The 23,441-nt window shown below is 44.7% G+C and overlaps 1 protein-coding gene across 1 annotated transcript in view; it reads right to left on the bottom strand.

Moving 5' to 3' along the window:
* Positions 1-9,800: 9,800 nt before the first annotated feature.
* The window catches only part of LOC128888941 (LIM/homeobox protein Lhx9), a 75,791-nt gene continuing 62,150 nt past the window's right edge, over positions 9,801-23,441 (bottom strand). Inside the window, exons 3-4 of the mRNA XM_054146177.1 lie at positions 15,965-16,108; positions 9,801-14,651 (exon numbers count right to left, since the gene is read on the bottom strand). Coding sequence (XP_054002152.1) covers positions 14,492-14,651; positions 15,965-16,108 — 304 coding nt within the window. The 3' untranslated portion in view covers positions 9,801-14,491. The remainder of the gene's footprint in view (positions 14,652-15,964; positions 16,109-23,441) is intronic.

Raw genomic sequence — 23,441 nt, 5'->3', positions numbered from 1 at the left:
CCGCAATTCGCGGCGCCCGCGTTTCATCGTCACCGATACACTGGCGCGAACTCGTTAGCCGTTCGACAGAGTTTCGTGGTGCGCCTAGCGAATGAAAAAATACGATATCCTCCCTCTCAGCCCGTTCCGTCGAGCACGCCTATCAAAGAACGCGATTGTATTTTCAATTTTCAATCAGTCGCGACGCCTGCGATGGTCGAGGGTAACCTCCCTGCCGCGCGACCGCTAACAGAGGTACCGAATTCCCTCTTTGTTGTTCCTACCTATTCCGCTTCTCTGTCCGTGACCATCGTCGGGTTCGTACCCTGTCGTTGTTTATTATAAATCCAAGAATGAACATTCTTATCAGGTAGACTCCTTGGTCCTCGATAGGAGATAGACATGACTCTCGAGTCTAAAAGATATAGTTGACACTCGGTTACGTAGACCACTTTTGATTGGTAAGACAGGTCACTCTGCTGGTAATGCAGACATGTAGGTCGTATACGATGAACTCATCGGTAACCTGAGTACCTGATGGGTAAAACAATTCTCTTATTCCATCTTATCGTGCCAGCGTCCCTAGAGCAATTCCATCGGAATCCCTCGAATACTTTATTTTCTACATCCCTCCTACGATCTCCCACGCTTCTTTTCTTTTTAATATCGCAAAAAAGCCGCGTTTCAGGTGTCAAAGAAAGCCAACAGCAGCGCCAGGACGCCCCAATTATTCATGGCCAATTACGGATTTGAAGAAACAGCTATCGTTTCCTGCAGAGCCCCCAAGACACCGCGCAGGTAATTTACTAATGTAGAATCGCCCGTTCTCGCACTGTTCTCCCCTCGAACTTCACCTTTTATCTCGTACCATCCTTATTCCTCTACCATCTCCGTTTCCCTTGACGGTGCCCCGAGATTCTTCTTTCTCCATCGCAACCTTCACCCGAACCGTCCACCCTTCGCCTCCTGAACTAAGTTATCTATCCACTTTGAAGCGAGCTATTACGCGATTGTATCTTAAATAAAATATCACCGGCGTTCCGTCGCCAACCACTCAAAATAATAATTGCCTCCTCGGTGTCAACCCTCGCCCTCGCGGCCCCGTCAACTCTCTTCGTCTTACGTACTGTCTCCTGTCCGATCTGTCTATTCCTCTATTCCCTCCTTCACGCAGGAAATAAAGGAAAAAGATGTGGGGGGCAATACTCCACGTTGCAACTAGTTGCTACGTTCCATCGACTATTTCTGCAACGTCTAAAGAAGATTCGTTATCCAAAGTAACTATCGCACTATATAGGAAGAGTCACCAAGAAGGGGATTCGAGGAGGACTTTAAGGAACCAGTCTCACTGCTGACTGCAAACCCTCCTTAAGCACACGCGCTTTGTATTCAAGTAATAATTACAATAAACTTATCGTTAAAAGTTCTTTGTTCCAATCATTGTAACGCTATTTTCTGAACCTTGCAGTTTAGCTCTAACCTGACCTGAAACGTCACCTCACATTTTGTAACCAAATGTATCTTCCAAGAACTAACTTCAACTCTCCATGATCCCTTTCCATTCACATCGAATCTATCGAGCAATGCCGTTACTTGCTGTCGTTTCAGTCGTAGGAGCACACGAATGACCAGTACATAGAAAACTGACATCTGTATGCACAGTTTCAATTAACCTGCGACACACAGGGGAAGGTGCGCAAAAACTCCCGTGTCGAAGACGCCTGGGGGGACGCCGAAGGGCCAGGATCTGAGCCAGGTTAATTAACTCCCGACTTCTTCCAATTCAGACAGCGGATCGACCGGCTCGATTCGACCGCGTATCCGAATAAGTCGTCGCGTATTATTATTTTGGGGTGGCGGCGCGGGTGGAGCGTCGACACGTTCGATCTGGCTGTCCGTGGCAGGCAGTATCGCTTCGAAGGCGGAATAATTATTGTGCCAAAGGCAGCGAGCGTTGCAACGTGTACGATAAAATCCTCCGTAAATGGCGGACGCCACACGTGCACGAACACAGCCGCAGAGCTTATTTACCTAGGCTCCTGGCTCCACACCCCCTGACAGGAGGGAAACAGTTGTAGGCTACGTAGCTACCTACGCTAATTAGAGCCACTCCGGCGGAATAATTAGAAATTAGACCGAACGGACCCCGTCGGGATAGGGAACGCCGCGGAGATACTCTTAATATATTCCTTTTATTTTTGCTTTCCTCTCTTATTTCACGGCATTGCACGCAACGAACGGCCAACGTTAAGAGAACGGATAGAAGAGAGGAGCGGAGGGGTCGTCGAAGATGGCTCAGCACGATCGGACAACGGAGGAGTCGTAATCTGGTGAGACCGCGTTTGTTGTTCCTTCGTCTTTTAATGGATCGTTAATTAACGCGCTGGGGTAAGCGACCTTGTCCGGCAAGAGGAACGGGACGGAAGATGGTGTTCTTGGAGGAGTTGCGGAGACTCGAGGGATGTACTAGCTCGCGGGGGACTGGGTATTACAGGTACAGTTACCAGCGAACTAACCGGAGCAGCAATTCATTGAATTCGTGCCGTTTTGTTCGAATCGACCGTCGGATAATATCTAATAAATAAATGTCCACGAAACACGTGCACTTCTCCTAGGCTCGGATAAGTTGTTGCAGTAGCGGTACTTACACATACAGCCAGTCCCATAAGTATTCGTACCCTTATTTATTAGTTTCGAGCATCGTCGCCAGTCGAAAGGTGCACCGGTACGTTCGAAACGAACGCGTCGACGTGAAAAGGTGCGGTAAAATGAAGACGCTCGATTCGTGAATCTCATAACGCTCGATCTTATTAAAATGCAAAGTGCGTCCGTTTGCCGAACGCGGAATTGCTGGCGGAGTACTCGGGGCTGTCAGTATCAGGACGATGAGGAACCACAAACCATCAATAACTAGCGGGGCCGGTGCTCGCTTAACTCTAACGAAGGACGATTTCTAACGATCCCCCGGCAACGTCCAACTTCTGGACGTAATTAATTCCCCGGCTAACCCGGAATGCTATAATTAATTGCCGGTGGCCGATGAGGGGCAGAAGGGTGGCTGCAACAATATGTACCCGGTTCGATTCGAAGCACGGACCTCCGTGCAGTTATGCAATTAATTAAATTCAGTTTGTTATGCGCGGACCGATTGTTAATTACCGCCAAAGTTCCAGAAACGTTGGACCCCTTCCACCGCTGCCGTTGAATTGCCCGCGTCTCGAAAGACTCTGTCGCCTCGTGCAACCGTCCGCTGACGAAACAACGATAATTATCCCGGAACGATAAGCTTCGACGTTGCCTTTGCCGCGCGTAAAAATCAAAGCAATCCCTCCCCTCTGGTCCTGCCCAGACCAGGCAGCAGTGTTGCAATTAAGGTGAAACGTATTCGCGACCCGTTTAACTCGTTTTAGTCGACATCGAATCGAAATTCCTGTTAGAGTAACAGGTTAATTTATGATCCGTTGGGACAACAACAGCGCCGTGTATCACATTTTCGGGATTTTTGAAGCGGGATGTTTTAGGAAAACCAATCTGATTCCTTTCGCGGAGGTTGGCGAGGTTTACTATATTAATAGAAAAAGATATTAAAGTTACGTATGTTTCTCTACATTAAACATTTTCTTTCGCGTCTTAACAAAAGTATGGAACTTTACTTTAAAATCGATTCTTTGAGTCAATACGAATCGAAAAGTTGTTTTCCGTTTTTCAATTAGACGCTCCGCTATGGAGATATAAGGAGTTCAAGTTTTTGCGCTCGCGAACAGTCACGTGTTCTCGTGTGTGCCGTGCGAATCAGCTGGGATAGACAAAATGGCGCGCTAGTAGTCTCATCAAACTTTGATCGCTCGTAACTCAGTAACGAAACATCACACCGTGAAATGGTAAAGGACTTTTCGATTCCATTTCGCACGAATAATTGATCGCAAGAGAAGTTTCCGCGCATTTTTAGTAGCAGCAATGGATTACCCTGTAAGTTACGGATCAATGCAAGACAGGAATATTTCAATGAGTAAACAAGTATTACTTAGCCTCGACGAACAGCAAATAGAGTCACGAACGGATTAAAAAACAGCCGCATAATGCGACTAATTTGCCCTGTCGCTGTTTCGTGCCTCCATAAGGCAGTTCGATAACGAGTTAGCGATAGTCAATTAGGAAAAACTCGGTGCCTGCTATTATTAAGGATCCGCGATCGTTAGGGGTGACACGTTCGCCCAGATCGGCGTCGGTGGGACACGAAGGGGAGGTAGGGCGATTCTAACGAGCGCAACGGTAGCGCATCGCTTTTCGCGCGACGTCGAAACAACCGGCGGCCATCGCGGGCCGTGCATCCGCCGTCTATTTATACACACTTTTATTTAAAGTGGCATAAACTTATGGATATAATACCCGGGAACGCAGCCGCGCGCCGCCTAGTATTCTGGCATTTCCCGCAGCCGAGGAGGCCGAGGCATTTAACGGACGCGCACGTGTTCGACCATATTGCATTTGTGTCGTTCGATAAATAGGCGGGTAAGCAACTCCAACAGAAACCCGTGTTAATTAACGTTGAGTTTCAGGACTTGATTTACGTGGCGTCTAATTAGCGGGCCTGCCGGCGACGTAGTAGGCATTTTGATTGGCCACTCCGCGAATAGAGCACAGACCGATTGGCCTTGCTTTCCTGTTCCGACAGTATCGATTGTTTTCGTTTCTTCTCTGCCCTACCGCCACCAGTAGCCCCCCCCCCTCTTCGACATCCCCCCCTCGTCTAGGTCCCTTCGTCCAACCCCTTGCTCTTTTTGTGCTCCTTCGGAACAAAGCGCGCGGATGGCTGCAGCAGTTGCACGTCCTCAAAGGGATTCCATCGCAAGAAGAGTGTCGGCTCGAAAATAATGTATCACCGGCCGTCTGCGCGCCCATTAAACCCAGCTTTTTACGCTATTATTAAAGTTTCATTTCGACCGTCCACGAATCGGGCCACTTTCGAATGTTAGCGCGCTACCAATAGCGTCCGCGGGCCTTTGGTGGTTGTTGAACGGTTAGAGGCTCCAGTCTGGGTCTCGAGGAGGATTGGAGACGTTTGGGACTTCGAACGTTGGAATCGATTCGAATATTCTGTGATACCAGAGGTTTTTGAGAGTTTTAGTAAGGTCTTTAACGTCCAGTCATTAAGAGAGAAGACTTTAAATGAATGAAAGAATAGCTTTTGATTCTCTCAGGAATATGATACATCGATCTTGAATAGTAGACGAGGAGTAGTTTGCTACGCACCCAGCTTGCGCACCACGCGGCGCCAATTTCTCAGCTGGCGGCGCTGGTGTCCTGTGACACACCAATAAATAATTCATGTCATTACATAGAGTCTAATGTATAGAAAGGTTCACAGTTATCCATTTGAAATAAAAAAGAATATAAATAAAACCTAAACAAATTCAAGCAAAGTACCTAAAAAATCCGAATTGAACATCCACACGAAAACAATGCAAAATATTGATGTAAAATTAATCAGATCGCGAAAAATATAACAAATATTTTATGTTAGTCTGGATTGGGCGTTTCAATTCCGATGCGCGTTTCGTTTTGTGCAGCTCGAGTTATTAGTTTATTTTAATTCATTCGAGAAGGTTTTGACGAGTTCGTTACGCTCGATTAGTCGGTTAATTGTTTGTTGCGAAAGGTGAAATTACTTGGTTCTTTCAGAATCTATTTTACAGGGGACGAAACTCAATTTACAAGTATCACTGGCCGCCAATTACGGTCCCCCGCGTGTGCGACAATTTAAACGTGTAAGTGTGCCGCGCTTATGCGCCGTGTGTATTCAAGTTATACCGTTGCCGCGCGATAGTTTCCGTTCATCGTATGTACGTACACACATGGACAAAGTGATACGCGCGATAGAAGCAATGGCCATTATATTCAATTCTATTGTTCGTTATTAAAAGCATTTCAACGAAATTGCGATTACGTTAAAAGCATATTACGTACGTTATTCCGCCCACGTCTCTATTTCCCACTGTAAGGCGTCAAAGGTTATTCGAAGTGGAATGTTTTGTCTCCAGAAAAGTGACTTCTACCTTTGCGAAAGACTTTGTTTTAATGTGATTTTAATTTCAGTAGATTTTAGGGAGATTATTTATATCACTACTTCAAATTATTTACTATTTCGGCAATCCTTGACACTTTCATTAGCAAACTTGTATTAACAAAGATTTGTAAATAAAATGTTGGTCATTGGAAGTACGTTTATGTCTTTCATCAAGTCTATTTGTTCGTAGCATAACTACCATCAACAGGATGAAAAACTATGTATCGCAATCGTTTCCATTTCCCAAATTATAATTGTATCGCGATATACAGTATCATTCAAACAGACGCGTCGGGAAAGAACAAAAACTGTTCAGTCGATAATGCACAACAGAAGGGGAAATTGTATTTTCCCAATAACCTTCACTTCCATATTCTTCTTTCATGCCTTCGTTCTTCGAATATTGGATATTTCAACGCAACCTACACTTTGCCGCGAAAATATTCCAATGTAAAAAGTTTATCAACTTTTATAAAACGGATCGATACCATCTGCGAGCCGGAATCGAGAGCTAACGGGTCAAGACGACGAGGGCCAAGAAAATGGGTCCAGGAAACGGTTGAAACGTTATGGCAATGCTACGATAGCGCTAGTGTAACGCTAAACCTTCTAGAAATTATAATTACACGTAAAAGTAATGTTCAAGTTTCATAGTACCTTCCAAGATCATCACTTCTGAATTTTAAATTGATCTTTTCACGTATGTCAATGAGTACTAAATTATAATTAAAAAATCAGCTCACAAAAAAGTCTGCCAAAATCACTCCAATATTAACAATAGCCTAGTAAGAAAATTAATGTTCTCAACTCAACGTTAACAAGTCCCTCAAACTAACAAAAACCGAAACGCAAGAAAATGGTGCCCAAGCTCCAACCCCTGCGCCTCCAAGAATCACCACAGACACGAAATGCAAATAATATATCCAGGTATGCCATATCATTCTGTCACGGAGTGTACGCGTTACGCCGTGGCACATCGCTGCCATCTCGAGTGATGTACTCGCCATGAGACATCGCCTGCCACCACCCAAAGCTGAAACCAGGAATTGTCATACGGCGAAGAAACAAGCATTGTCCACGTAAATCGAAACGTCGTTCGAAGAACGTTCGCCAGTGGCCAGTTCCGCGAAAGTACGCGTTCTTATACTATTTTCCAGCGTGTTTCTCATTAACGTTGCATCGCGTGAGAATCAGTTACTGCCGGTGACAGCTGGCAATAACTGGATCGGGCGAGGAGAACGATACCGCTCTGGATCCGCGGCTTCACACCCCCCGGCGGGGACAAAGACACCACTAGACGGCTATTTTACCTTTTTTTTTTTTATTATTAAAAGTTCCAGCCGCGCGGAAATCACGGCCGTGAAATTCGATATTCAATAGACGCCTTTCAGTTGTCCGCGAGCGGAGCATTGCTCGCTAGCTCTCAATAAGCGTTTGTTTACTTTATTCACGTGTCGCGGGGGAATATCGCGCGTGGACAGAGAGGCGTTCATCGGTACCTGTAAAACGAAATCCGGCTCGTTAGTGCACGATCATGGTCGTCGGTCATGAATGAAGAAGTTTGAGGTGGGCCAGTCCGAAAGGGGTTGCGATCTGTTGGGCTACGTTCTAAACAGTGGGACGATTACCCATGCTCGGAGGAAACTTGCGGAATTTTCGTAAACCCGGTTCACCTGGAAACTTTTCCCCTATCTTCGAAAATTTATCTCGATAAATTTAGCTGGAAACCTGAAAAGTTTGGGAAGCTGGCTCGATTAATCTCGTCGCGAGGACTGCAACCGCGAAATTTCAATTTTTTAAATTGCCAGTAGACACTTACCTCGTACGTCGATCCGAAATGGCGATCCCACGTTACATGGATGTGGTCGAACGTGGACAAGACGTTTACAGTAGGGTGGACCTTATTTCTTTCGAGCAACAGATCAACTAATTGTCTTTTCTGCTTGCTTCTGATTTTTATTTTATTCCACTTTGATAGCTATACTTTTTTTTTGCTGTTACTTTTACTCTTGTAACCGTTGTTATTTGTCTAATTCATGAGGGAGGGTATGAAAGAGACTTGTCGCAGATCGTTGGTCAAGGAAGCTGAGGTCCACCCAACGTGCAGAGTGAACGAACGACAGTCAGTGTGATTTTCTAAAAACTTGTGATTTTATTAATTAATAAACGTGTTTTGTATGTGTGTCCGTGTATTTTGTATTTTACAAGAGGCCGCGAAACCATTCACAGATGTCGGGTCCCGGATAAGAAGTCGACATTAAATCAAATAACAAAATTAACTAAACGCAGAGGGACCGTGGCGATCCGACCGCGTGTTCGCTCAACTGAGGACGTTTGCGTGCCATCACCACTGGATGCCAGTCTACATAAGATTCTCAAAAAAAAAAAAGATATATATACATATATGTATATATAGACAAATCATCGTCTGGTGCGAGATAACGAATCATCACGCTTAGCACCTACAGCCAAGAGCGACAAAAGTACGTCGTCAACTTAGGTCCGATTTGGTGTTCAAAAGTCGAACGGAAAACAGTTCCTCAAGGATGCATGTACACTTAGGAGGGGAGGAAAATGCTATAACACAGTCCTTCTCGTAAAGGGTCTTCTTCCGAGTTTTAAATTATTTTTTTAATTGTCACGAAATCAGCAACCCTTGCTTGGAAAATTTATATTTTAATTTTAAACGACTGCCATGCTATATTGAATATCAATTTAAAAATAAAATAGGCTCTGAAAATTAATGGATTTGTTAGATTTACTCTGGCACTTCAATATGTTTAATTCGTTTTTGATTTTAGATCAATATTTTAGAGGACACACCTCGTTGCCATTAAACCATGATAGTGAAATATACTATAGCACCAGTAACCATATCTCAGCACCCTGTACAAATTTTTTAACAACCAAGCCACCAAATTACTCGTAAAAGATATATTTACAAATGACTAAAACCTTGCTTGCGTAAATTTAATTACTCGATCCTGCAAAAAATGGCAAACAAATGACAACTCACTTTTGACCCTCCAAGCGCACATGCTTCCTCAAACGCAACCAGGAATAACCAAGTGTAAAAAGCTAACAACGCCATCGATTGAACGTTGACCGGAACCGATGAGGTCGGTGCGAACCGCAAGATTGAAACTGACTCGAGAATCGCTCCAATCGCCACGGCCAGCCAGCCGAACGATCGATCGATCGTCGTGGAAAACGCGATCCCCGACGCTCGGCATCCAGCGGTCCTGGCACGCGCGATCGCCCGTGGGGCGCGCAGAACTCCCAATCCGCCGCTTTAATAGTAAATACATAACCATTTATATCACACAAACTTTTAACAATATACAAAATGTACCCTATGTACAAGATTAAATTACACGATCCATCAGCGCGACACTCCTCGTCCAATCGGTTGCTCTCTGTTCGCAATTGTTTCTGTCTGCTCTCGCGCGGACACGCGCCGTGATCGAAGGGGCTGTCTCGGCCGAGTGGCGAGGTCGAAGTCGAAATCGAAGGAACGACGAGGGATCGATAGATCGCCTTTGGATCCACTCGTCAAGCACCGTGCGTCACGCAATGGACGCAGGAATCGGCTTCGCGCCACTCTCGGCATCGATATCACCGGATTGCTCTCTCATACTAGCCTCAGAGACCCCTAAACGCGCGCCAGTGTTGGCCAATCATCGTCTTGCGATCGTTTCCCGAGTACGTTTGCAATTGTCGGATCAATCAGGGAGTTACGGGCTACACTTGTAATCAGGGAGTTACGGGCTACACTTGTAATCCGCGAGACTGAATCGGTAATTTATGATCTTTCGGTTTAATTATTTTAGTTTAAAGTTTAATTATTTGTTAATCGTGATTACCAGAGAGTAATCACGATCGTGGAGTATATTTTGCCCAACAATGGCGCACGGTGGCGGTCTGAGAGTGAAAAGTTCAGCTAAGAATGAGACGGGTAAACGAGTAACGATCAGTTGCACGGTGCGGAGGCGGTCGCTCGCTCGCTTCATGGTAATGACGATCTTGTCGATCCTTCTTCTAGATCCTCGGAGGATCCTAGAAGGACTCCGAATATCGATTCGAAAGGATTTTAACAGTTAAATGTGTCCAAGGAGGTCAATTTATCAATGGAAACGAAGCTGAGCAAGAAGGAAACACGAGAGCGATCAAATTTCGCTTATCGATCTTGCCTAAGTGCCGCGCCCCTTGAATCGACGATGCTTAGGCAGGTCTTATTGCATTTAATAAAAGAATTCAGAGAACACGAGCGTCGAGGACTATCTAAGCTAATAAAGTTATTTCTTTTTTTATTTGTATCGTTGCTTTCTATTATAGTTGGACTTGAATTTACAACTGGTGCTTCTTTGTGAAGTGTATGCACTTGAAATTGAACGTGCACCTCTAGAAATGAAAATCGTGCTTTCTAATATGACAAGTCACGTTGTACGGCTAACCCCTTGCGTTATAATACCGAGTTAGACTCATAATTAAAACATGGCAGAAATAATAGGCACCATTCGTAATTGAATAATTGCATTTTGTATTATTACTTAACGTCACGTGTTCGTCAAAAAAATTAATGTTTAATAATATCTCATCACGACAAGAGAAAGTCAATGTCAGGTCATGGTTAACTATCTCTATACTATTGACACAAAATAGTAAAATGTCGTCTAATAACAAACCATCTTTATATCCAAACAAAAGTATCGATGCTGGTTTTATTTATTTGTAGTTACAAACTACTCTCGAAGTTTTGACTCATATTTAAATCCTCTTCAGGGTTGCAAAGGAAATTAAGAAAACCACGTGTTCAAACTTGTACATTACATGGATTATTGTAAGGACTATCACGTTCCACTTGCAGCACGAGACTTATACCTCTGATGATTTTATTTACATGACAGATGCAGTTATAATAATACTATGGTGTTTCTTTTTTCTTTTTACGTATTGACTTCATTCTCATCTTATCAGTAGATCTATTATATTTATGAGAGACGATCTGCATTTCGACACGTGGTGTTCTGAACTTGATTCACAGAAGAGGAGTACAAAGGAGACCTGAACATGAACCTTAAGATCGAGATCATTGAATAAAACCAGCCCTGGATGGTCTAATTAATTTGATCAATACACTACCAATCGAAGGGGTGAAAGTCACAGTAGAATCAAGCTTCTTGAAATATCCCATGCACTTTATACAAATAAATTCATTATAAAAGGAAAGGTTCCCAAGACAAGGATATAACTTTCACCACCTGATTAAAGCACATTAAAAAATTACCCCATCTCGAGAAATAATAAATGACATTAAACTTGCTGGCCTGTCAATTTCACGTCTTAGCAAAGAAACTGGCATGTCAGAATTACAGCGAAAAAAAAAAATACTTTCCCTCTCAAGAAATGTCTCAGTCAATTAACCGTGGTACACTCGGTAAAAAATGAATTCGTCCAGCAAGGGGTCACCACCGATTTTAACCATCGTCGACCACTGAAAGTCTAGGGGATCCCCATGACGCAAGAGAGCGAATCGACAAGAGTAATCGCCGCCTTTCAGCGAGCCTGAGAGCCGCCCCCGTTGTGATATACACCCAAAACATGTGTCTTTAGTTTCGCATTGAGCTTCGAGCGTGCCCGAACCCGCGTCGTTTCCCGTTCCCCTCGTGTTCCTCGTTTCCCATACGAGCGCACGTCGAATAGAAACCGGAAAGGAAAAACGTCTGTACAATCTGTGAGCGGGTGAACGCGAGGGGCCCGTCACCGGAAACGACGTCGGGCTCCGACGATAGTAGATACATCGTAACGTATTCACGATTATACATTTACGTAAATGTTTATTGCGCATTGTCGAAACCCTGCCACTTAGAAAAAGTTATGTTACACGCTTCATCCTCGCCCGCTAAAACAAATCGTTGACGCGTCGTCGCTCGACAGTCGGACATGGACAGAATTCTGTTCGACTGATAGATAAATAAGCAGAAGATACAGTGATTCGTATCACGGTTACCGATGATTTATATTTAACCCTTTGCACTCGAGGCCTTTTTTCTGGTATCTACCAGGAACTCGAGATGCTTTCTTAGCATTCTACTGCCACGAATGTTGAGCTTAGATTGACTTCGAAGACGAGATTTCTGATTTGTTATTTGAAAATCAGGTCACCCTTACCCCTTCGGCAATCATTTTATTGACACTTCGAGTTCCAAGAAATTAAAGTTAAACAAACATTATTGCTGGTTAATTTACTACGTTAAACCTGGTGGTGACTGAAAGTCACCTCTCAAACGCAATGGGTTAATTTTTAAGTCAGTTTCAATTCAGGATAAAATATGATTTGCATTCTATACTTTGAAATCTGATTTTCGTTTAGTCTGTAACGCTGGAGAGGTTGTTTCTCATTTGTTGTTTGAAATTTGAGACAAGAATTTTGCCCATGCCTGCTCGACAGTTTTCCACGTGCTCGAGGGGGCGCGTTCCTCTCTCGTTCGCGTGATATGCAAAGGACGTTCGCCAACGAGAATGGTCACTGGTGGGCCAGCAGTCGTTCGACGAAGGTTGCGCAACGTTTCGTTTCAGTCTCGTTACGTTCGTGCCTCGGCGGATCACGCGCCCCCCATCCGAAAAAGAAAGAGAAAATGCACCGCCGCGACGAAGGAGAACGGAGGACGACACGGCGAGCGTTAACAAGGAAGATTCGAATGATAATTTCGCCCCGTTCGTACGGTTTCACCTCGGTGTCGAGTTTTTTTATCCCGTAGCGAGAGAGACTCGATTAACGATCGCGAGAACAAGGAACGCTTAATGAGTTTACGGAGTCGGTGCCCCCTCACCCCCTCCTCCGCGGACGGCGAGTCGAAGGGGTCGGTAATTTTCAAAGAAAAATAATTTTCTAAGGGTCGAGACCCGGCGCGGAGCCGCCGTTTCAATCGCCGAATTATCCGACCCGGCAGATGCAATTTTCTTGCTCCACGCGTGACAAGTTTTTCGGACTTCGAGACACGATCCCTCCGTAAACGCCGCGTCCTGGGCGAATTAATCACGCTTCCGCGACGATCACGTTTTTAGCGTCGTTCAATCGGGAGCTGTTCGTTCGGCTGAATTTTTGACGATGAGAGTCTAATAATGAGATGGTAATAGGGTTCAAGATATTAATACTTTAGGTACTTAGAGTGAGGGTTGGTAAAATTTTGCAAGTATGAATTGAACTTAGGAGGACTTTTTGTGTTACTATACGTTAATTTGAAGTGGGGACACCTCGTAAACATCGAGAACCTCAAATAAACCTTCTCAAATAAATCTTGGATTAATTTTATCCGAAGAACTAACCCTTTTTCATTAAAAAATTATTAAAATCTCAGCCGAACGCGATTCGCCCAAGTCGATCTGAACCCGACCGACTCGTTCCACGTGTCCGGTGGTCCGAAGTACGGTTCGATCGTTTCATTTGATCCTCGTATGCTTAGCGTATCGCTTCAGATGCACGCACCGCGAGGAGGGGGAAACGTAAACGTCGGGAAATACGAGCGAAAGTGATTGCCGGGTGTCTAACGTGCGATTAACAGGATTACCAGGATAGATTGAGCGCGGATGAGCATCAAAGAATCGGATGAAGCCGAAGAAAATTGCCGTTACCGTTGGCGGCGACGATAACTTGCACGCGGCCCGTGCTTTGAGACACTTCGATTATCCTCGATTCTCCGCGATTGAGCAAAGATTATTGATTACGATTGACGGCGCGCACTGATTCTCGAACCTCGAACCGCGGCGACGACGCGTCGAACGCGATCGGAGTCGTCTCCGATCGGTGGAACGTCGGTGAGAACGTTCCTTTGCGGAGTTCGTTCGCGTAAGTCCTATCGCGAAAACCACGAAACTCGTTCACCATATCATGGAACACGGTCCTCGTCCATCGAGATCCTCCCCCTTACCTCGTGCACAAGTCACTTGTATACGACGACGTGTCCACCCTGTCCGAAGGGTTGCGCGAACTGAGCCACTGTATTCGGGAGTTCAGTTCACCGTCGCAGGCTTCCACGAGGCTTCCGAGAGAGTCTTCTCTGCTGTTCCCGCTGAAGAAAACGGAAGACCGGCGGTCAGAAAGTCGAGGGTTCATCCCGTGCTCTCGTTCAGTCGAGGCTGCGGGACCTGGACCTCGAGCATCGACGAAAGATTGCTCGTTCAATCGCAGGTGTCCTGAGCCCAAGGAGACCAGTCCTGATAGGTGGACGCCTGCAGGTGCGTTTGCTGTACCGCCAGTCCCGGATGCACGATGCCCATGTGGTGATGATGGTGGTGGTACTGCTGATGACCCGGCGGAGGCGGCGAATAGGGATCCCCCCCGACGCCGACGTCCACGACGTCGACCTGTGACGGTACGACGACGGGTGGCGTCGGCTGTGGAGAGGCTTGCACCTTCTTCGGGCGACCGACCGGGTTGCCGCCTCATTCGCGACTCCTTCGAGGCCGACCGACCTTACCTTTCCTCACCGGGGCGCCGCCATTGCCGGCCGCCGCGGCGGCGGCTGCGGCCGCCACGCTCGACGACTTGACGATTTTGTGCCAATCCGTCTCGCACACTGGTGAACCCGACATCAGGTAGTACCTGAATCAGAAAGCACACCGGTTAGTTAGAGACCTAGCAAGAGTGCCACTTGGATGATTACTATGCTATCGAGTCCACAATGTTGTCATACGAGTCGTTTACTACACAAATCGATCATCTCCACTTTTTGAAAGATCTTAAATTTAAGTGTCAAAACACTTGGTATAGACAACTTTTTATATTTATAATTATAATCGCATTTCTTAACTTCTTGTTTCATGGAGTTAATCGATTTGTGCAATGAATGGCTCATTAGATAGATTGCATAGGAAAACAACTTTAGCAGAGTATTAAAAATAGTAAGGTCTTGACAACACCTACGGTCTCCGGAGTGTAGTTTAAGAAACACTGACAAGTAGCATTATCGTCGCAAAAATGTAATTTATGGTCGAAAAGAATTTCTCCAACATTGAAATCCTACCATACCGTTTACTTCTTGGTTAAATTTTGAACAGATTCCTTCTCTGGAAAAGGGTTGCAGTGCGTACCGACGCGATCCACAAAAGCGTGCTATGATAATTGGTCCGGAAAATAAAATTCCTTCGTCACGATTCGAAACAAGGTCCCATAATCAACCGCTAACAGTGTTTTCGTCGATTCGGCGCGCGGGCATTTACGAAATCGATGCTCATAAACAAGTTTGCTTCGTTACAGGTCTAGAATAATTGTTCCCCCTTCTCCTTTATCACAAAATCCCCAATTGCAAGCCCCACACCAATTAACCGGCAGCCCCGCGTGACACGCCTCTTTTCCAACCCTTTAATTGCCGCATTTCCTCTCCGACTCATATCTCCGGTTTCCGTTCGAGCGCGAAACCCTCCCACCGATTCAGCCGATTTCCCTCGTATCGATTCCTCCGCTGACGCGCCCCAAGCCGCGATCTCCAGCTCCCTATTCTATCTCCCCAGGAGTCAAGAAGCCCCCCCCCCCCCGCCGCCGCCGCGAAACGCGTACAGTACTGTTCGTTTGAATTGCCTCGTCAGTATTTGTCATAAATGTAGTTTCTATTTATTAAAATTAAATGGAAGAAATGAATAGCTGTAGTTTGTGCACTATGAAATATACTTAAATGTTTCCTTAAATGTTATGTCTCTTATGTATTTAAATCTGCCAAATATTTACTATAAAAAAATAATTCTTCGGTATATTTTAAAACACTGAAGAGATCCACAAATAGAAATATAAGCTTAGGATACCACGTAACAGTTGTTCTTTGTTTATTCAAAGCAATAGGTTTTTATTCGAAGCTATTCGAACGAACACCACGGTAGAGCTCTCGTGAAACAATTAATCAGTTCGATCAGCGGTCTTACCTATCGCCGGAAACGAGTTGACTGCCACATTTGCTGCAGGTGAAGCATTTCTGGTGAAACACCGATCCACCCGCCCTCATCACCAGTTCGCTGGCAGGTATCGCGTTGCCACAGCCCGAGCAGGCACCGCTGCTTCCGAACATCCTGGAACAATCGCGAATAGCGTCGATTAATTAGGCCGCAGTGATTACCTCTGCGTTATTATCGTCGCGGAAGACGAGCGACGGGCTCCGATGGAAACGCTCCCGTTCGATTCTAATTTGCAGAACCGTTCGCGAAGGACGGCGAGCCCGTCGAGTGTTATTCGAATAAAAGGTTAATTCGACGGAATCGAACCGTCGATCTGGATCGTCGATCTGATCGAGTTCGTAGAATTGGCCAGCCTGGATCTTTCAAGCGGGAATTCCCATTCATCGAGCGTGGTGTTAAATTACTACTTTGAACAGGAAGAGATGAGTTTAGTTTGGCTAAACAATGCTCGTTCAAAAATAAAGTAAATTAATCGTATAGATTTAGAAAACGTTTAATTAATTTTAGTACTTAAACGAGTACGAGTTTCGTTTATTCTAAGACGACATGGTCGAAAGAAGTTCCTCGATAAAATTAAACGGTGCGTTCAAACCTAATTGCGTGCATAACGTATTCGATATCGAGGGTTTATATCCATAAATAAATAATAACGATAATTATTATCATTATATTACTCCATATTCGCGGAAATTAATTATTTCTACCTCTATCGATGCTTCATTGAGTTACACGGCTAGCTGAATATTCTAATGAGTCTAGATTTATGTCAGCTGCGCATTATGAATTCAACAATGTTGACAGAAAGCTTATATTTTGCAAAAACATAAATGGCCGTACATGCTAAACAGATATTAAATATATATTATCCTTGATTATCCCACATGATCGAAGCATTAACAACGCTGTTTCCGTCCAAAATGGATATGTTTAATAACCTATCGAAACAATATACCAACCCTGACTCATTATGCATTATTGGAGACCAATTGGGGGGTGGCAGCAAATAGTTTTCACAAATATAGTTCAATATTTCGCGTATATCGAGCCTGACATTTGTATAAATATTCAAACTAATAATTAGACAGGCGTGCTTAATCTACACAGGTTAATATTTTCTTGTCGCCACGCTCGTGGGCAGTGCCCTTAACTAAAGGGACGTTTCTCCCTTGAATATTACGCTTACGCTTTTTAAAACATTTTTATTTCAAAACATATTTTGTATATCTTCAGAACTTTATTATTTTCGTGAGTACTCGGTATTAGACACGTAAAATATCTGCCGATCGCGAATTAAAAATTGCTATCCCAATAGAATGAATATTCCAGGAGGATCACCCTCCATTTCAGACTCTTGAAGTATCCAGCCATTCTTTTCCAAGGTGTATTCGCAAGACAACGCAACGTAGCGCGAAACCGAGTCCACGTAACTAGACCACGACTATTAATCCGAATATACAAATTTATCACCCGGGGTTGAAAGGTGGCGCCCGTCGTAGGGGCGGAAAATCCTAGCGGTCGGATGGAGCGAGAAAGGCGACCAATTACGGGCGAGCGGAGGGCTCAGAGGATGACATTCATCGGAGCGGTTTCAACGCCGGTGCCAGAAGAGCGATAGACACGAGGCGTTTCCAATTAAATCTTGCGCCGGTCTCGTCGCGCAAACACTTTCTAACTAAATGAGGTTAGGGCAGTGGTAACAGAGAGCCCGGGCGGCCGTGTAGAATCCTATATTCACCTCGCCCGGTTCCTTTCTTCTTTTCACCCTTATTATACCCCCGTCGTCCCGGCTGGGCGTTTCAGTCGTTTTAAACGAGAGCTGCTCCGATTATAATAAGGCGTCGCGTATAATTGTCGCGGTGCGGCGTCTTCGCTCGCGCTACCTCCCCTACACCTGTCCTTCTCCCTTTCTAAGCGTTCACCAACTACCCCCCACCCTGGCGCTCTAGTCCTGGAAAGAGTAGAAAACAAGCAAAGACAGAGAGAAAAGGGGGAGGGCAACCGGAGAAAATTTTTGCAGCGGATTCGCGGCTTTCAGCCGGGAGGAGCTGCTCGCTCGCGGATGTCGCGTCGCGCGCTTTTGATCCCTTTTAAACAGTGCTTCCCAACCTTTTCTACGTCACGACACACTTTTCTCAGTTGCGGTAACGTCGTCAAGACACTTTTAAGTTGTTTGGAGTTTACTAGATATTATTAGAGGGGGGTAGTAAATTGTGTTTCTATTTGGGGGGGAAGGGTAGGAAAGTTGGAATGGGGGAAGATTGTTGAAGATGAAGGGAAAGTTTAAGATTGGTAGAGGATGGACAGTACTGTTTGAACTGCTAACTGTTAAAATTTATATTAACGCAAACGATTGTTTCCGCATAGTTACTAGCTTAGCAGCCACAACCCAAGAATATTTTCTGTAGTATATCTGCCTATCTAAGAAACGGCAGACTGATTTTCCCAACAAATAAATCTTTCATTAACGCATTTCAAATTATTTTTACGACACGTACTTTCGTCGCGGTGCGGCAGTGTGCAGCGTCACACCTGTTGGGAAGCACTGGCTTTAAAACAAGCACGCCTCCTTTCAGGCCGAACGTCGTTAGCAGTGCTACACCGGTCGGCGAGTTAATAAATTGTGCGCTCTTCTGTTGGCTTCGCAATTAATACGCGGGACATAATTGATCATGACGCGGTACTCATTCCTGGCGCACGTCGGAGGAGCCTGGAAGGAATTGTAGGTTTGTCTTTAGGGAGGTCAGCAGCCCTGGGCGCCTGAGGACGATCATTATACCGAAAGAAAAGTAAAGGAACAGTCTGCACATTTTTATATATTTCGAGAGTATGTTTCTTTGTATTTATCGTTAATATCTGCAGGGGATGTGTGGGGGTATGGATCTTTACGTAGCGTATTCTACCGTTTATTGCAGAACTTTTCATCCTAAGTAGGGATATGTATTTTTACTTTTCTTTACTTCACAATTTATTTTTGTTATATCGACTACACTTACACGCGCGACTCTAATATTTTGTTTACCAGAGTATTATCCTTGAAAGCGCACTACTCGATACATGAAAATTCAATGTTTGAAAAAGTAAATCTCTAATCAGGTGCATTTTTCTCCAAACACGATATGTTCAATTTCCTCGAAGTGAGTTCAGTTTTCCGCAGCCCCATCCTGCTCGCGTCTTTTTGACTTTCCTTAATTCTCCGAGAGCGTGAATTCGTTCTCCAGGGAAAAAGACGACGGCCAGAATGGGGGGATTAGCGAAAGTGGAGACACTCGGAAATTTCATCCTCCTGGAACAATGATTTCCTCAGTTCGTCGATCCCACGTTACAAAATACATTGTAAACGTTCCTCGTAGCGACGAAGTCTGAGCGCCCGTGGCGCGCCTCGAATTCCAGAAAGGCTCCCTTCCGAGCACGGCCCCGAAACGTCGCGAATAAAGCCGCGGCCAAGGCGCGCTATCTCTCGAGATTGCGAATAATCGGCTTTATAAAATGTTCAGCGCTTGCAGCCAAAGCTTTATAGGTTCCTATAATCTTTAAATGTATGCCCCCGGCCCCCGGCCCGCGGACGCAGGGCGGTGCACGCGCGACGCTCGGCGTCGGGGTATTCGCGAGCGCGTCATTAAAATTCCACGCTTTATGATCAGCAGCCTTTTCTGAAACGGTTATTAATAGCGGCACGACCCGCAGCAATTAAAATAATCAATGTTAATATTTGGGTTAAGTGTGTTCCGGCTTAACATCGTGTATTGAATGTAAAAAGGAGAACCAGATGAAGGGAGATTGAAAAACCTAACGGCGCTGGCCTGGGAAACGTCGCGATCGAGATAAGTCTAGGCGAGGAAATTAAATTAACGTTTAATTGCGCGTTCTTTGGCGATTTGATTTTGGGGTAGTTTATTTTTCTATAATTGATTTTCAACCTTGACAGAGGACTATGCAGTCGAAATCTCAGGCTCAGAAATTTCAATTTTCATCATTCATCTTCAGTATTCATCTGAAGAGTCAGAATAAACAAGATCTATGGGTCTACCGAAGGCACGCATATTTAGTTACACTCAAACGTCCTCGCCAGAATGAATTGCCTAGAATGTACGACACATCGACTACAGACCACGAGATCCAAACAAAAATAGACCCAGCTACGCGGAGACATAATTGCGATCACTCCTATAAAGGCTTCTATAAAGACTGATAGAATTCATCACTTTCACTATTAAAAGAGTAAACTAAATCTCAACTTTGGAACTTTCAAGTCTCGAATGATTGATAAACGAACAGCTTATTATGGTATTTGCTTCTCTTTCCACTCTCATAATCAATATTTTCTCTATACCAGTTAGCCACCTGACACGACGCAATTAAAATAATCAACGTGAACATTTGGGTTAAGTGTATCCCAGCTTAACACGGCGCATTGGAAACGAAAAAGGCGAAAACGAGAAGAGGGGAAATTGAAAAGCCAAGCAACGCGAGGCCTGAGAACGTCGAAAACGCTCGGCGCTGTTCGATGGAGTCGATGAAATATCGGCCCTCGGAGCCGAATTAATGGGCATTTCCACCGTGACAAGCAAAAGGACGCGCTTAGAAAAAAAAATAGTCCTCGGCCGGTGACGATAATATATTTTCCATTGTTCGCCGCGAGTTGGCTGCCATTTTTATTTCGCGACGAAAATATATAGCACCCCCGATAAAAATTCTCTGACGTTCAGAGACGAATCGAAACGGCGAAAAAGAGTTCTGACGTTTCCAGAAGAATCATGTTCATTCAGAATATTGAACATGGTACATACAGTCAGTCTTATAAGTATTCGTACCCTCTACGTCTATCGAACAAATTAGTCTAAATTAAATAAAAGGTTTGATGTTCCCTGAGATTACTCAAAATAATAAAATATAACGATAATCCCCTTTTCCAAATAGGAAGACGCAGAATCAACGACTCTTATTAGAGCCTCGATTGCATTCTCGCGTGAAATCCTCCCCATCGAACATAAATTCGTGTTCTCGCAGAATTTTTGATTTTCGTCGCGCAGCATCGCCCCGGAGCATTATGTTTATCGTGAATATCGAGGACGTTCTGTAAACTTTCCAAGGATTAACAATCTTGACGCCGACCTTCCTCCGCGAAGGTCTGCCTCTCCCTCACCCCTCTCCGATATCCCAGAGATTAGTTAAAATGTGTTCGCCACGGTCAAATTAATATCCATCCATTAGCATTATGCGCGCCGCTATCTCGGGGCCAATTTCCTGGAATGTTCGCGTCAGGTGTTCGATTACGGACCAGACGATCTTAACATTTTAGAGCGTTCCCCTTGACATTGCGGATCTCCACCGCGGACGCATCAATACCGTGGGGCTTGTATCTTCGTTAATGGCGGCTAATGCTCGCCGAACGTTGTCAGCAGCGTACCGTTGCCTCGTAAAGTTCGCTGTTTAATACCACAATTAGCTGTGTTACGATACGCAGGTATGTCGAAACGAGCGCGACGCTGGTTTCCACGGTCCCACGGGACGTTTCGGCCGAGTACTCGACCACGGGGGGATCGACGAACCCTTCCCGCAGTAATTAATCCGTTCGATTCGCAGATCGGTATCACTGGGTCAGTGCCACCCAACTTCTTGAAAATGGGAGGTCGAGCATTTTTTCTCACCTCGGATAAAAGAAACTCAACCTCGGGTAAATTCAAGTCATGATAAAGATACATACATCGATATTAATGTATAAAATGATTTATCAATGACCTCCTCCACCACCTCCTACTAGGAAACAAATTCCAAGTAGACTCTGCACACACCAATCTTTGCGAAGCTTTCACTGGGAATCATCCTATTCTTTTACAACAACAAAATAATCACATTGAATTATAGACACCGATTGCCTAGGACAAAGAACATTAATTTTCAGACAGCACGCTGAAAAGATTCTCACAGTGTAAATAGTTTATAAATGGTGCCACTTCAAGCAACACTCAACGCTCGGTGGAGGCTTTTTAACAACAACAAAAAGATAAAATAATAACCGTTGCCCGTCTTCCGTCCGCGAACAAAACCAAGCAGACACGGCCTTTTTCCAGCGTTTCGAGGCATGCGATTCTATTTGCGGGCTTATTTATGCCAGATAACAGGGAAGTGAAAACGAGAAAGCGCGCGAGGAGAAAATGAAACAAAGTTCTTGCCCGGGGAATATACATATGTTGGGAGTGGTTGTGTGTTTAATTGCATCAGATACAGCGGCGGTCGGGTTTGCATACTCGAAGGAGATCGACTGCGATCGAGAGGCTCGAGTCGAAGAAAAAGAGGCGCAAGACAAAAACCGATGGGAGGGAGAGGCTCGAGATAGGAGGAAATCTCTCCACGGTTGATTCTGTCTCCGTGCTTTCTCATTAATTTACGACGTCGCTTGAACACCTGTAATCGTTCGTCGTCGAGCGAAAACCCTGCAGCTTATACAGGGTGTTCAACCATTGGTGGCCACGAGGGATGAAGTTGAACCACAGCTTTGTTTCGAAATGAAAAATAATTAAAATTTCTGCCGGTATCTCTCAGATTCATTTATAATTGCGTGAAAGAAATTTCTTTTATGAATTTGCTTTACGAAATTAATTAAATAAGTGTACTGTGCAGTAAAGTATGCAATACTGTGCAATAAAACGTCTCTTTATAATGTAACATGACTTGATGTTCGTTACACATGTTTTCGCTACTGTATTTTTATTTCGTGATTTGGTGATTGTATAATAAGAAATTTCTGTACATAATTTTTATGTGTGTTCATTTGTGGTTAAGCATCCTGTATATATTGTCGAAACAAACTTTTACCCGTCTACGAGCGCGAAACTACTGCCAAGCAAATTTTCTCCGGAATGTGAAAGGCCTCCCACATTTATATTCGTGCGAGTCCGTGTGATGGCGACGCACACGCGTCGAACGGAGTTGGCCCGTTCCGCCTTCGGAGAACACGTATTGTAGGAGGAAGGACAGATCAGTCCTGGAAGGAATCGCGGAACGTACTGGGTCAGGTGTTTTAGTCAGCCTTCCTAAAGGGTTCCACCAAAATAATCACTCGACACATCAATCCACACACTACGTTGCTCCTGATAGCACAAGAAGAGAGGAATGATCATAACACAGACTAATTTTTCCATAAACGCTTCATTTTCGTGGAAATCAGTTTCGAAGGTATTCGGGGCTCTCGAAACCAATTTCCCCGCTAACCAATCCACTGTACAAAAAAATCGTACTACACGCTTTCGATTAATTTTTCTATTTAAATTCAAAATCCTCTCCATCGACTACCTCGCATTTTAATTATTAATGCAGCTGCAAAGTCCAGTTCTCTATCTTCTAACGAATCTTAAGCATATCTGCCTTTCAGCGCACTATACTATTTTTTCCAATCGTCGCGAAACAATTCCAACCGGCATGATACCATCCACCAAAAGTATGGCAT

The sequence above is a fragment of the Hylaeus anthracinus genome, unplaced genomic scaffold (genome assembly GCF_026225885.1).
Source record: "Hylaeus anthracinus isolate JK02 unplaced genomic scaffold, UHH_iyHylAnth1.0_haploid 11994, whole genome shotgun sequence".
Taxonomy (NCBI): Eukaryota; Metazoa; Arthropoda; class Insecta; order Hymenoptera; family Colletidae; genus Hylaeus; species Hylaeus anthracinus.
The sequence above is the reverse complement of the archived record's forward strand: the minus strand, read 5'-3'. Positions and strand labels throughout refer to the sequence as shown.